This window comes from Geotrypetes seraphini, chromosome 4 (genome assembly GCF_902459505.1).
Source record: "Geotrypetes seraphini chromosome 4, aGeoSer1.1, whole genome shotgun sequence".
In the NCBI taxonomy this organism is placed as follows: domain Eukaryota; kingdom Metazoa; phylum Chordata; class Amphibia; order Gymnophiona; family Dermophiidae; genus Geotrypetes; species Geotrypetes seraphini.
This window is the reverse complement of record NC_047087.1, coordinates 246,078,941-246,091,529: the sequence shown is the minus strand read 5'-3', so window position 1 is coordinate 246,091,529 and position 12,589 is coordinate 246,078,941. Positions and strand designations below refer to the sequence as shown.

The following is a 12,589-nucleotide window of genomic DNA, read 5'->3' as shown; positions in this document are numbered from 1 at the left end:
GAAGTGTTTTTTCTGCAGTGTCTTGCCTACACAGGAAGAGGGAGTGCTGCAGAAAGAACACTTCCGGGGCAGGCCAACACGGCTCACTTTATTGTGCCACTGGCTGCCTAAAGATTTTCAATTACAGTGGCAGGGAGAAGGTAGATGGGGGAGTCGGGAGAACCATACTTCAGATTCCCATTTTTTGACACCTTCAATATACATGAGTGTCATTTGCCCTTGAAGATCACATTTTTAACTTTGTCACTGTTTAAAGAATACTTTACAGGACATTATCATTCATCAATCTCTTAGCTCAAAAGTCTATTTATTTTTTAAGTCTAAGGGGCCCTTTTACGCTGCTGACAGTGTTCACTCGCCCGTATCCAAGGTCTATCTGCTAAGGAAGTCAGCTTGAACATTGTCCACTCCTTGCAACATGCGCTGCCGATAGCCATTCCATTGATAGGTTTGAATATGTTTAGATGTGTTTTTAATTATATATTTTTCAATTAAGTTAGATATTTTTACTATTGTGATTAAATTTGTACAAATATTTTATTTTATTATCACAGCTACATGCTCCTGAGGTAGGGTTACAAGATTTTCAGTTTGGAAAATCCGGACCCCTTAGACCCGCCCAAAGGCCTGCCCAGTGCCACCCATCCCCGCCCCAGTCTTGCCCTCTATCACACCCCAGCCCCGTCCCCTGCTGCCTGCTCTGGTCAGGCATCTGTGCATGTTGCGCAATGACATCATGTCCACATGACCTCATTGTGTGGCATCTCCTGCCCAACGGTTTATTTTGAGGGAGGCTTCCCTCCCCCCCCCCCCCCGGACATCTGATAACCATACCCTGAGACAGCCTTGTTTGGCAAAACGCATCAAGCAGTGTTCCTGGGAGCACCTTGAATAAATCTGACTTATAAATCTCCATACTGTCAGCTACAATGATTTCATAAAGTCTTAAAAACTTTGCTGTTTTCAAAATATTTAAACGGTTTATCTATGGAATCAACTAATTGACAGCATTGTAAGATCCATTTCTACCACAGATCAACTAATATCTTCTCTTTTACTAATGCGCATTCTGGTCTTGACCACGTGTAAACCGAGTAGAGCTCCGTCGAGAGATGACCCGGTATATAAACTGAAGACTAGATTAGATTATTTGGTAGCTCCCTTGTTTCCTTACAATTGTTCTTGATGCAGTGTCTCTGTAGATTCAATGTAACATTTAGCCTCCTTTCTCTTCAACACAGCATCCTCGTAGAGGTGGAAGGCTTAGTACTGTAAGTGGCACTTCAAATCCCACAATGCTTCGAGGTTACCGGTAGGAAATCTAAGATGAACAAACCCGCCCTTAAGTCAACTCCGTAGACAAACTATTGGCATTTTGAATGCAAAACAGCATACTCAGACGTAGGAGGTGTATAAAACAAAGAAATCAAGGTTCAAGTCCCCAAATCCTATGATTTCTTAAAAACGGCGATTTATACTTCTTAAATATTTCCTGCCGCCCTTCAGTGGTGTTTTCGCGCTTACAGGAAGACGTACAGGAAACATCAGGATCGTAGCCTCTAATTGGCTGCTTTGAATGTCTCCGTATTCTTCGATTGGTTCAGGCCGAACAGTTTAGCGCGGTTAGTTTAAACTGCATCCATTTCTTTTTCAAGCTTAAGGAAGAGGGAAGCAGCTGTGTCGAGGTGATATTTCACCTTTGTTTTAAGTTTATTTGATGGTAGTTTGCGTTTTAAGTCGTTTTCCTATCTGGTTGTACTGTAAGAAGTTAAAGAATTGGGATGAGGCAAGTGAGAATTCGTCTGTGTGAAATGTGCGATGGGAGATCGGTTTAAGCCCTGGTCTTTATGTTCCTGGGGTAACGGATTTGACCTTTGTCTTTTATACTGTAACGGGCTCTGTCGAAAGATAGTAATACGTCTCGGAAGGCTGAGGGTCTTCCCTGTCAGAACATATAATGGGCCTATAGATACTGACTTCCTATGCGGTCTGGTCTATAGCCCGTGGGCTTTGGCATACAGTAAAATGAGATAAGGTTCTGAGCAGGCGCTTTCTGTTTCCATGTATCTGTTTATAGTAAAATCTTATATTTTTTTTCAGTAGTTCCTCACTGTTTGTTCGTGTTTTCTGATCCTACAATTCCCAAGTAACTTAAAAAGCAGGCCCTACAACTTCATGGTCCTGTCCACATCTTGAGATCAATTGGAGCGAGACAGTTAGTGGTGTCTTTTTGCGAAAGAGCATTATTTAGCTGCCGTTGGGCCTAGCTACAGAATAAACTGCTTGACTATCTGTGTGTCTAACGTAATTGCTCCATGAGTTTAAGAGGGAATGAGAACTCAGTTTGTTGGTACAAGCATATTCCTGATGTTTCAGGTGGTTAATAAGGGATGGATAGCTGTTATTTTGTTGTAGTGTTTGTGTTATAGCTAACTTAAAAACATACAGTACAAATACTTTTAAATAAGTGGAGCTAGCATGTTGTAATTGGTGTGTCTGTCAAGACAACTGTTGATGAGGATTGTGCTAAACATTTATAGATAGTGTGTGTGTGTATTTAAACACATATTTATAGATATTGTGTGTGTGTATATTTTTGTTTTATTTTTTAACTCTTGAATCTGAATTTAGTACCAGAGATACCTGTCAAATATTTGGGTGTAAACTTTGGCTTAATCATTTTCCTTTCCAGGTCTCTCTTTTCAAGGGGTGTATTGTAGCTGTTTCTTTGTCGTAAAGTTTCTGAGGCTAAGATGACTGGGCTAAGGTCACAGGAGTCTTTTCAAAGAAGAAGAAGAGTTTGAACTAGAGAGTTGTATGGGGACAAAAACTTCACCCATCGCCTGTTCCTGCAAGTACTGTGATCTTCTCCATCCCTGCCTGTACCCATAAAAAAAGGACTGTCAGGGGATGGGACTGGGAGGTCGCACTTGCACATCACCAGTCACATGCACGCGCTTGAGTGCAACCTCCTAGTCCACCCCCCACCCCCTGGATTACCAGGATGATGGTAGCTGCAGCACAAGGATAGGTAGGCTGGCCTGCCGCTTTACTTCTGTGGGAACCCTGCAGGAAATCCCTGTGGACCTGTAGGGATTTCTGCTAATCCCATTCCTGTTTAGTTCGCTAGTTTGTAGTCTGACTCCTCTGGTTGTTATTTTACTTTGTACAAAAAACTTTGCTAAAGAGAAACATTGTGTTTATATATTATGATATAAGGATCCTTTCAGGATACTCACTAGCTCTCTGGTTTCAGACCCCAACCAAACCAGAGTAGAGAGGGTAATGTACACCGTGTATAGCCATGGGAGTGTCCAAATCTACTCAGCAACAGCATACCATTCATATATAACTAGTGGGGGATCTCAAATCCTGCTACCTGAAGATATCTGTAACTTGCCAAACCCCCATTAGAGAACTGGCAGTTGGTGGTAGCTCTGTGCTGCTCATGTGGGCACTTCAGGTAGGCTCAGTATTCAGGCATATTTAGCTACTATGGGAACTGAGCCTGGCTGGAATGCCACTGTAGCTTGTTGATGGGGGTTGGTGGGCTTCAAATGTCCTCTGACAGGGCTTGATCATCCCTGCTAGCTAAAGACTTTTATTTATTTTTTTTTAATTTGGTTGGGAGTGGGGAGAATGTGTGCCCACCCACTGGCTCACCCCAAAATTGCCTTCTGAATATAAGATTAGCCTTACTGGGTCAGACCAAAGGTCCATCAAGCCCAGTAGCCTATTCTCACGGTGGCCAATCCAGGTTACTAGTACCTGGCCAAAACCCAAAGAGTAGCAACATTCCATGCTACTGATCCAGGGCAAGCAGTGGCTTGCCCCATGTCTCTCAATAATAGACTAGGGACTTTTCTTCCAGGAAATTGTCCAATCTCTTCTTAAAACCAGCTACGCTAACCGCTCTTACCACAACCTCTGACAATGTTTTCCAGAGATTAACTATTCTCTGAGTGAAAAAATATTTCATCCTATTAGTTTTAAGTTTTTCTCTGTAACTTCGAGTGTCCTCCTAGTCTTTGTAATTTTTGACAGAGTGAAAAATTGATCCTTTTGTACCCATTCTTCGCTCAGGATTTTGTAGACTTCAATCATATCTCCCCTCAGCCGTCTCTTCTAATCTACACAATTTGTTTTTAGAGCATCTCCCTTCTGAGATGATTGCAGTGGTTCTGTCTGCTCTTATATAAATTAGATACACCTAAAAAGCGTGTGGTGGATAGAAGCTACCTGTGTTTAGGGTTCAACTCCTGGGCCTAATTGACTTTGTCTCGGGGAGGGGGGGGTTAATTTCTCCAAAAGGTTTAGTTTTGTGCATACTATTGCAGGAATAAACTTTACTCCTAAGCCAGGGTATGTGGAGTGTGATCTTAATCTTTCAAATTTGCCAAAGGCAACGGCTCTCTCGAGTTCATAAGATATAAATTAACATGTATAGACAATTTTTTTAGTTGAGTTTGGAAGTTTTTATTAAAGCTGTGGCATCTAAAATGATGGCCAAATCCAAACAATCCAGACTTCGCCTTTTGGGCTTTTTGCTTGTTTTTAAACCTTGATACTATTTGCTAATAAAGGATCTCTGACCACTTGGTTGGATTTGACAACTCCAATGCCTCTTTTTGTTTGGATTTAGTTTGCCTCGAGACTTGGTACCTTTTTTCCCCTTCCCTATCTAAAATGATGGGAAATATTTCCCTTGAGTTTATCTTGCGTGAGATTAATGTAAAAGACAGAGGAGCTGATGATGCCTAGTTGCTTAGTCAGCTTGGCAGGGAACACTTCCTACTTAAACTATCTGCAGTTAGAACATCCAACACAGTTTTAACAGTACCAGTATTTAGAGGCATGCACGGGCTTCCTTCTGCTTCAAAACATATCAAAACTGGCAGATTTTAATCAGATTATAAGAAATCCTTTCTTCAAATCTCCCCCCACCCCAAACTCCGAGTTAAGTGATAGTGCTGCCCGATTCAGAGAAACATTTTTCAATTCAATTTGGCCTATTTTTCGATTCACTTTTCCACCCAATTGGGTGGGGGATTTTTTTCTCTCCAAACATCCTGGGAGTTTTTTTGTAGCCCTTCCAACTCCACCCCAGCACTGTGGTGTGAACAAACAAAAAAGACTTTTTCTCTCTCTCTGACCAGGATTCTCAAAAAACGTGTTAAAAAGCAATGGTCTGCTAACGCAGCCATTTTGATAGCGAATAAAAAAAAGCGAGACATTCTCAAAAAATCACACATGCAAATGAGGTCAGTGGACAGCAGTGAAGATTAGCTAAATTTGTATGTGCCCATCGCTGGTGATAGTGATGGGCACATGTAGTGGGAAAAAGCACAACGGACAAAAATTCAATGCCCGACAACATGATGCACGACCTACTCCTACTGGAGCGCTGGTCTAGGACCTGGCAACTCAGCTTCAATGCCAAAAAATGCAAAGTTATGCACCTGGGCAGCCAAAATCCATGCAAGACTTATACCCTTAATGGCGAGATCCTAACAAGAACGGTAGCAGAATGAGACTTAGGGGTGATTGTCAGTGAGGACATGAAGGCTGCCAATCAAGTAGAGCAAGCTTCATCCAAGGCAAGACAAATCATAGGTCACATACGCAGGGGTTTCGTCAGCCGTAAGCCTGAGGTCATAATGCCACTGTATAGATCCATGATGAGGCCCCACCTGGAATACTGTGTGCAATTCTGGAGGCCGCATTATCGCAAGGATGTGCTGAGTCTGGAGTCGGTCCAGAGAATGGCCACCCGGATGGTCTCTGGACTTAAGGATCTCCCGTATGAGGAACAGCTAGATAAACTACAGCTATACTCGCTCGAGGAGCGCAGAGAGAGGGGAGACATAATCGAGACGTTCAAGTATCTCATGGGCCGCATTGAGGCGGAGGAAGATATCTTCTTTTTCAAGGTTCCCACGGCAACAAGGGGGCATCCGTGGAAAATCAGGGGCGGGAATCTGCGCGGTGACACCAGGAAATTATTTTTCACTGAAAGGGTGGTTGATCGCTGGAATAGTCTTCCACTTCAGGTGATTGAGGCCAGCAGCATGCCTTATTTTAAGGCCAAATGGGATCGACATGTGGGATCTATTCACAGGGCAATGGTAGGGGAGGGTCATTAGGTGGGCAGACTGGATGGGCCATGGCCCTTATCTGCCGTCTATTTCTATGTTTCTATGTGCAAAAAGAAAAAACAAAACAAAAGCACAACAGCAGGAGAGATGTTTAATCTCTCCCGCTGCTAGGGGTGGGGGTGTTGGTTGGCAGTGGGAAAGATGCCAGTTCTCTCCTGTTGCCAACCAACAACCCTTCTTCCCCCCCTCCCCCCGCAGCGGGAGAGATGTCAATTCTCTCCCGCTGCCAACTAGTGCTGCCCGATTTCCGATGTGAATCGATTCACGGATTCACGTTAGGTCAATCGATTCAAATAGATTCCTTTTTTTTAAAAAAAAAAAAATTGGCCTCCCGATTCAGTGACTAACCCTTCTCCCCGTGCCTTCAGGTCTTCTAAAGCAGGAGTGGCAGCGCTGCCTCTTGCTAGCCGTCCACTGCCGCTGCTGCTTTAAGGGGGGAGGGTCAGTCTTGAAGTGCTGTAGTGTCCTCCGGCTTCCGCCCTGGCCTCCCACTCTTACCTAAATTACCACAGCCTGCAGAGAGGATCGCCAGTGTTGTAGTGATCCTTGTAGGCTGCCGTCATCCTCAGCAGCATGTTCCTCTGCCGCGATCCTGCCCCTGATATCAGAGGAGGGGCGGGACCACGGCAGAGGGAACGTGCTGCTGAGGATGACAGCAGCCTACAAGGATCATTACAACACCGGTGTTACTCTCTGCAGGCTGTGGTAATTAGCTGATACTTCGGGAGGCCATGGGGAAGCTGAGGGAACATACAGGCCTTCGGAGGTGGGGGGGAGACCTTCAGGGATAGGGGAGGGGGGCCCTGGTGTAGAAGTACACGGAGGGAGGGAGGGGGTTCAAAGAGACATGCATATGCCAGACTGGGGAGGGAGGGGGAAAGGAATAATGGGTCTAAAACAGAGGAGAAGGAGAGATGGTGGACAATGGGATTTAGGGAGGGAAGAAACAGAAAGGGAGAGAAGTTGGATACAAGGGATGGTGTGGAGGGGGAGTGGGGGATAGAGATACTGGATAGGAGGATAGTTGGGAAGAGAAAGGGAGAGTTTGTGGACCCTGGGGTGGTGGGGAAGGAGGGAGATATGCTGGATGAAAGGGTAGTTGAGAAAAGGAGAGATGGTGGATCTGGGGATGGTGGGGTCCATTGCTGCAGCTGTGGGGATGGAGATGAAAAAAAAGGAAAGATGCCAGACCTCCCGGGGGAGGGAAGGGAAATGGAAGTGGAGGACAGAGATGGAAGATGGATGGTTAGCACGGAGAAAGAAGAAAGGAGACCCTGATCAGAAGGCAACCAGTGCCTGGGACCAACATGATTTGAATAATGACCAGACAACAAAAGGTAGAAAAAATAATTTTATTTTCTGTTTTGTGATTACAATATGTCAGACTTGAAATGTGTATCCTGCCAGAGCTGGTGTTAGACCGCGAACGTGAGCTAGGATTTAACAGAGAGAGGAAAAGTCTTTTTTTGTTACACCACAGCACCAGTGTGAGTAGGAGAGGGCGAAGGGGGGTGAAGAGGCTATAAAATAAACCCACCAGGATGTTTGAAAAAAAACAAACAAACACTCAATTGGGGAGGAAAATTGAATTGAAATTTTTTCCCCCTGAATCAGGCAGCACTACTGCCAACCACCAACCCCCCTCTACAGTGGGAGAGAAGACCAATCTCTCCTGCTGCCATACAACCCCCCCTTACGTCCATGAAGATGCGTGACCTGAGGGACGTAGATCCCCTCCACCCAGATGGCCCATGACTTCCAAAATGGGCCTTCCCTTCCCTGGTGCATCTTGGGATGCACTGGGAAGGCACCTGAGGCTCTGATTGGCCCGTATGCCTAAGGCCCTTAATATAGGGCATCTGGGCCAATCAGAGCCTTAGGCTCTTCCTGGTGCATCTGGGAGGGACCTGAGGCTCTGATATACTCAGGTTGTATAAGACCTCTCCCATAAGAGGGGCCTTAAACAACTTGGGTCAATCAGAGCCTCAGACCCCTCCCTCCTAAGATGCACCAGGGAGGGGAAGGCCCATTTTGGAAAACATGGGCAAGCTGAATGCATGGAATCCACGTCTCTCAGGTCACACATCTACATGGAGGGGAGGGGGCATCTATTCTGCCCAACTCTCTCAACACAAAAAACCCTGCTCCCCTGCAGCGGAAGAGAATCAGCATTTCTCCCACTGCAAGGTGGGGGGTTGTTTGTGATGGGAGAGATTGGGCATCTCTCCTGCTACAGAGGGGTGAAACATGTTGGCGTACTCTGTCCCTCTTGGCTAAACCACCCAAGCTAAGTTAAGCACTTGATTTATAATTATTTAAAATATTTATTAAAAATATAAAAATTTATGAGCTAAGCACATCTTATATTAGAAAAGACCAGTGACCCGATGACGATAGGGGGCATAAAGCCAGTTGCCATGAAAGTTTATTGAGCTTCTGGTGGCACCTCCGAGGGCCTGAAGAATTTACCTTACAAGCACTTTTGATATAGAAGATATCCAGGGGAGGTTTAGACTACACCTTACCCCTAACGGAGTTAAATGTGCACTTGGCATAGAGCAGGAAGTCACTTCTTTCAGTGTGATCATTAATATGTAAATATGGTTGTCTTTTATGCCTCTCTATTTTATGCATTTATTACATTCATTTAGGTTCCATGTTTTATCTTATGCTATTACAACCACATACTATTTCATAACCACATCAGGTATGTTTTTATTTTATTTTTGTATTTATAACTTCTTCATATTTCTTTTCTTTATTTTTATTGATGCCTGTAAAGTTTATGTATTTCATGTAGTGTTCTGCTCATTTTCATTCTTTGGCATTTATGACTGTTATATACTACCATAATGCTATGTTCCGGTGCAATAGGTGAGACATTCTAGACAATAGGGGTTATTTCTCCACTAGTCTTATAGCCCGTTAAATTAACGGGTGCTAGAATATATGTGTGTGTGTGTCTATCTTTATTTCTTTCTCTCTCTCTCTCCTTAGCCGCTTTCTTTCTTTCTGTCTTTCTTTTTCCTTGGCTGTCCATCACCACCCCTTGCCTGCTCCCCCTGTCCATTCTCACTTCCTTTTACCTCCCCTGTGTCCACCACCACCACCACCCCTTCACTGCTCTCCTTATGCAGCAGCAGCCCTTCTCCCTGGTGACAGGTCAAAAACGCGCAAGACAATCGCGCGCAGACAAAATCGCGCAGACAAATCAGCGCTAAGACAATTCAGCGCAAGACAACTAAGCGCCAAGACAATTCAGCGCAAGACATTTGCGCGCTAGACAATTGAGCGCAGCGACAACTCAGCGCGCAATTGTCTATGAACCCTTCTCCCTTTGTTTTACCTCCCCCCCTGTCCCATCAGCACCTCTTCCTTCTCCCCCTGTCCAGCAGTAGGCGACCCTTCCTTTTTCTCCCCCCTCCTCCTTCTTAGCCCTATGATACACTTACCTTGCTCTGCCCCTGATCAGAGGTTCCCGACAGCCGCCCAGTTGCACCCATTGGAAAAGTTCCCTCTGCCGCATCCCGCACCCCTCCTGACGCGACTCCCGCTGTCTGTCTTTCTGTCTGTCTCTGTCCCTGGTCCCCTTTGTTTTTCTGTCTTTCTGTGTATCTCCCTGCCCCTGTGTCTTTCTTCTTTTCTTTCTATCTCCATTCCTCCCTCTGTCTATCCGAAGCAGCATTCCCTCCCCCTCCATTTTCCTCCCCCCACATCAGTTCCTTGTGCACCTGCCCATGTGTCTTTCTTCTTTTCTTTCTGTCTCCCTTCCTCCCTCTGTCTTTCTGTCCAAAGCAGCATTCCCTCCCCCTCCATTTCCCACCCCCCACACCAGTTCCCTGTACAGCAGCATTAGCGTTTCCTCTACCCCCCTTTCCCTTCCCGCGGGCCCAACTACACATGACGATTCAAGCAGCGTGTGCAGCAGTCTTCACACGCTGCTTCGGGTCCTTCTACTTCCCTGATTTACTCTGGCACGTCCCTGATGACATCATCAGAGATGCGGCAGAGCAAATCAGGGCAGTAGAAGGCCCCGAAGCAGCGTGTGAAGACTGCTGCACACGCTGCTTGAATCGCCGGGTAGGTAGTCGGGCCCGCGGGAAGGGAAGGGAGGGGCGGCAAAGGACTCGGGTCAGTTTAAGAGCCGGGGCGGAAAGTTGCTGGGCTCCTCGGTGGGGGAGTTGAGCGGCCGGGATCCCTCTCCTCTGAGACCCCCTCCCCCCCGCTCGCCCGCAGGAGGAACAGAGATCGGCGGCTGGCTGCGGTCCCGGCTTGTGGAGGCATCGGCGGCTGGTGACGTAAGCGCGCATGCGCACTCCTATCTAAGGTGCCCTACATCTCACGGACAACGGACGCACGCAGATGGGAGTGCGCATGCGCGGCCTAGCATTTTATTATATTAGATACTCGCATGCTCTGCAGAAGGAATCCACTCTGCCTCTGTAGTACTTCACTGATCGGTTTACTGCCTCCTACAGTTTCATTTTAAAATTATATTAATTTTTTACTTTTTATTATTTTCTCCACAGTTGGTTTTGTCCCCTGAAGAAAGCAGTTTTTTCTGCTGAAACCAGGATCCTTGTTGGGACTGTTTTATACTTATAAATTTACCTTGGTTGTACTTAGACATCAGCCTTGCTTCTCTTTTGTGCTAGTCTTGATTTTGAAAATGATTAGGATTTCAGGCAGTGTGCAGCACAAGTGCCAGTGTGAGGGAAAGAAGAATTGGCTAGAAAGGAGGTGAGAGGATGACTTGAAGAAAAGTTGAGAAAGGACAAGGGTATGTTTGGGTAGATGAACTAAGTGGTTATTGTTTTATGGTTTAGGCTTCTGGGTTTCAGGCTTTTCCCTGGTTCTCGGCCCACTGCACTGATCATTAGAGTACTCCATTTCTTATCAGACTAAAAAATATTTTCGAAACTTTTGAGTATGTATAGTTTACCTTGCATTTTTTAAATCTCTCAATCAGGTTTCTGAACAGGTTTCTGTTTTGGAATTTACTATTCAGTTATGATATGCAGTGTTTTCTTTACATTTTTCATAATTTAAAAAAAATTGTTTTGTGCAGCATTTCCCCAGGAATAGGAATAGCTGCTTACCACCTTCTGGTTTTGGTAAATTAAAACATGATCTGACTTGCTGCACAAAAGTGAAGTGCACTTAGTACTCTTTTTACCTCATATGAACTTTTTATTGAGTACTCAGTATGACCAAAATGTTTGGCATTTTGTATATTTGTCTCTTACATCTACTGTGTATCCAGTATTCTAGTGGTCCTGAATGCTAAGGTTTTGTATCTGAACTAGCAAGTTACTTTCAGAAGACTCAATTATGTTTTCACTATTTCCTCAAGGAACTGTTCCTGCCTCCTCAGTTTGCTTTCTAAAAGTAGGTTAATCTGCTGTGTGTGTGTGTGTGTGTTTTGTTTTGTTTTGTTTTTCATCTTATTATTTTCAGGTATTTTTTTCTTGGTATTCTTTGGAGGCTCAGTGTTTGTTATGACTCCCTTACTTCCCTTCCTGCTGATATTAACCATCTCCCATACTCTACCTTTTGCGTGTGTCCCTCTGCTTTCCAGACTGATCCACAACCAAGCTTCTTTCTGGTTTCCCTTCCCCTGTTATGACTCCTTTACTTCACTTTCTGCTGATAATTAACCATCCCCAATCTTTTCCTTCTCCACAAGTCACTGGGCACCTTAACACTTCACTCTTCAAACCTACTGCCTCTCCCTTCCTCTTATCATCTATCCTCTCTCCCTGTGTGCTCCTCACCTGTACCTTCCTCTTCCTGCTTTCTGCTGGGGACATCAACCTCTATCTTGGTCCTTCCAGCCAACTCTCACCCTACTCCTATGGTCTACCTTACTCCTACAGGCCAACCCGCAATACCATCTTCCGTATTTCTATTTATCCCAGGACAAGCAGGCAGGTATTCTCACATATGGGTGACGTCATCGACGGAGCCTGGATGCGGACGCCTCACAAGCAGACATGCTTGAAGCAACTCGAAGTTTCGAGTCGTCCGCACTGCGCATGCGCGAGTGCTTTCCCGCCCAGCACTGGGCACGTCTCCCTCAGTTTTCAGTTTTCCGCGGAGCCGAGAAGTCCATCTTTGACTCTCTGCGTTTAACTTTGTTCACTTTGTGCCTTCTCTCAACTGCGGTTTGTGTTTTTTTTCTTCATGAATCGCTGTTTTATTTTATTTCTTTTATTTCAGTTAAAAAAAAAAAAAATTTCTTCTTCCGTTCGTTTTCCAGGACAGGCCGAGGGCTTCGACTTTGCGGTGGCTATTTTTCCGTCTATGTCCCGGCCTGCTACAGGCTTTAAGAGGTGCAGCAAGTATCAGCGCACGATCTCTTACGGACCCTTACGGACGCTGCCTCAAGTGCCTTGGGCCGAAATATCATCCTAGGTCGTGCCTGCCTTGCCAAA

General features: G+C 45.3%; 1 protein-coding gene across 6 annotated transcripts in view; it reads left to right on the top strand.

Moving 5' to 3' along the window:
• The first annotated feature begins 1,360 nt into the window (after positions 1-1,360).
• CDK1 (cyclin dependent kinase 1) overlaps positions 1,361-12,589 on the top strand; it is a 124,038-nt gene continuing 112,809 nt past the window's right edge. The window contains exons 1-2 of one of the 6 annotated variants that reach the window (XM_033942196.1): positions 1,485-1,622; positions 2,693-3,031. Coding sequence is in view for 1 of the 6 variants with exons in the window: in XM_033942194.1 (XP_033798085.1) it covers positions 1,380-1,431 (52 nt within the window). In the remaining 5 variants the exon portion in view is untranslated. Of the gene's footprint in view, positions 1,432-1,484; positions 1,787-2,692; positions 3,032-12,589 lie in introns of those variants that run through there. The other 5 variants (XM_033942195.1, XM_033942194.1, XM_033942200.1 and 2 more) reach the window with 5 other exon arrangements.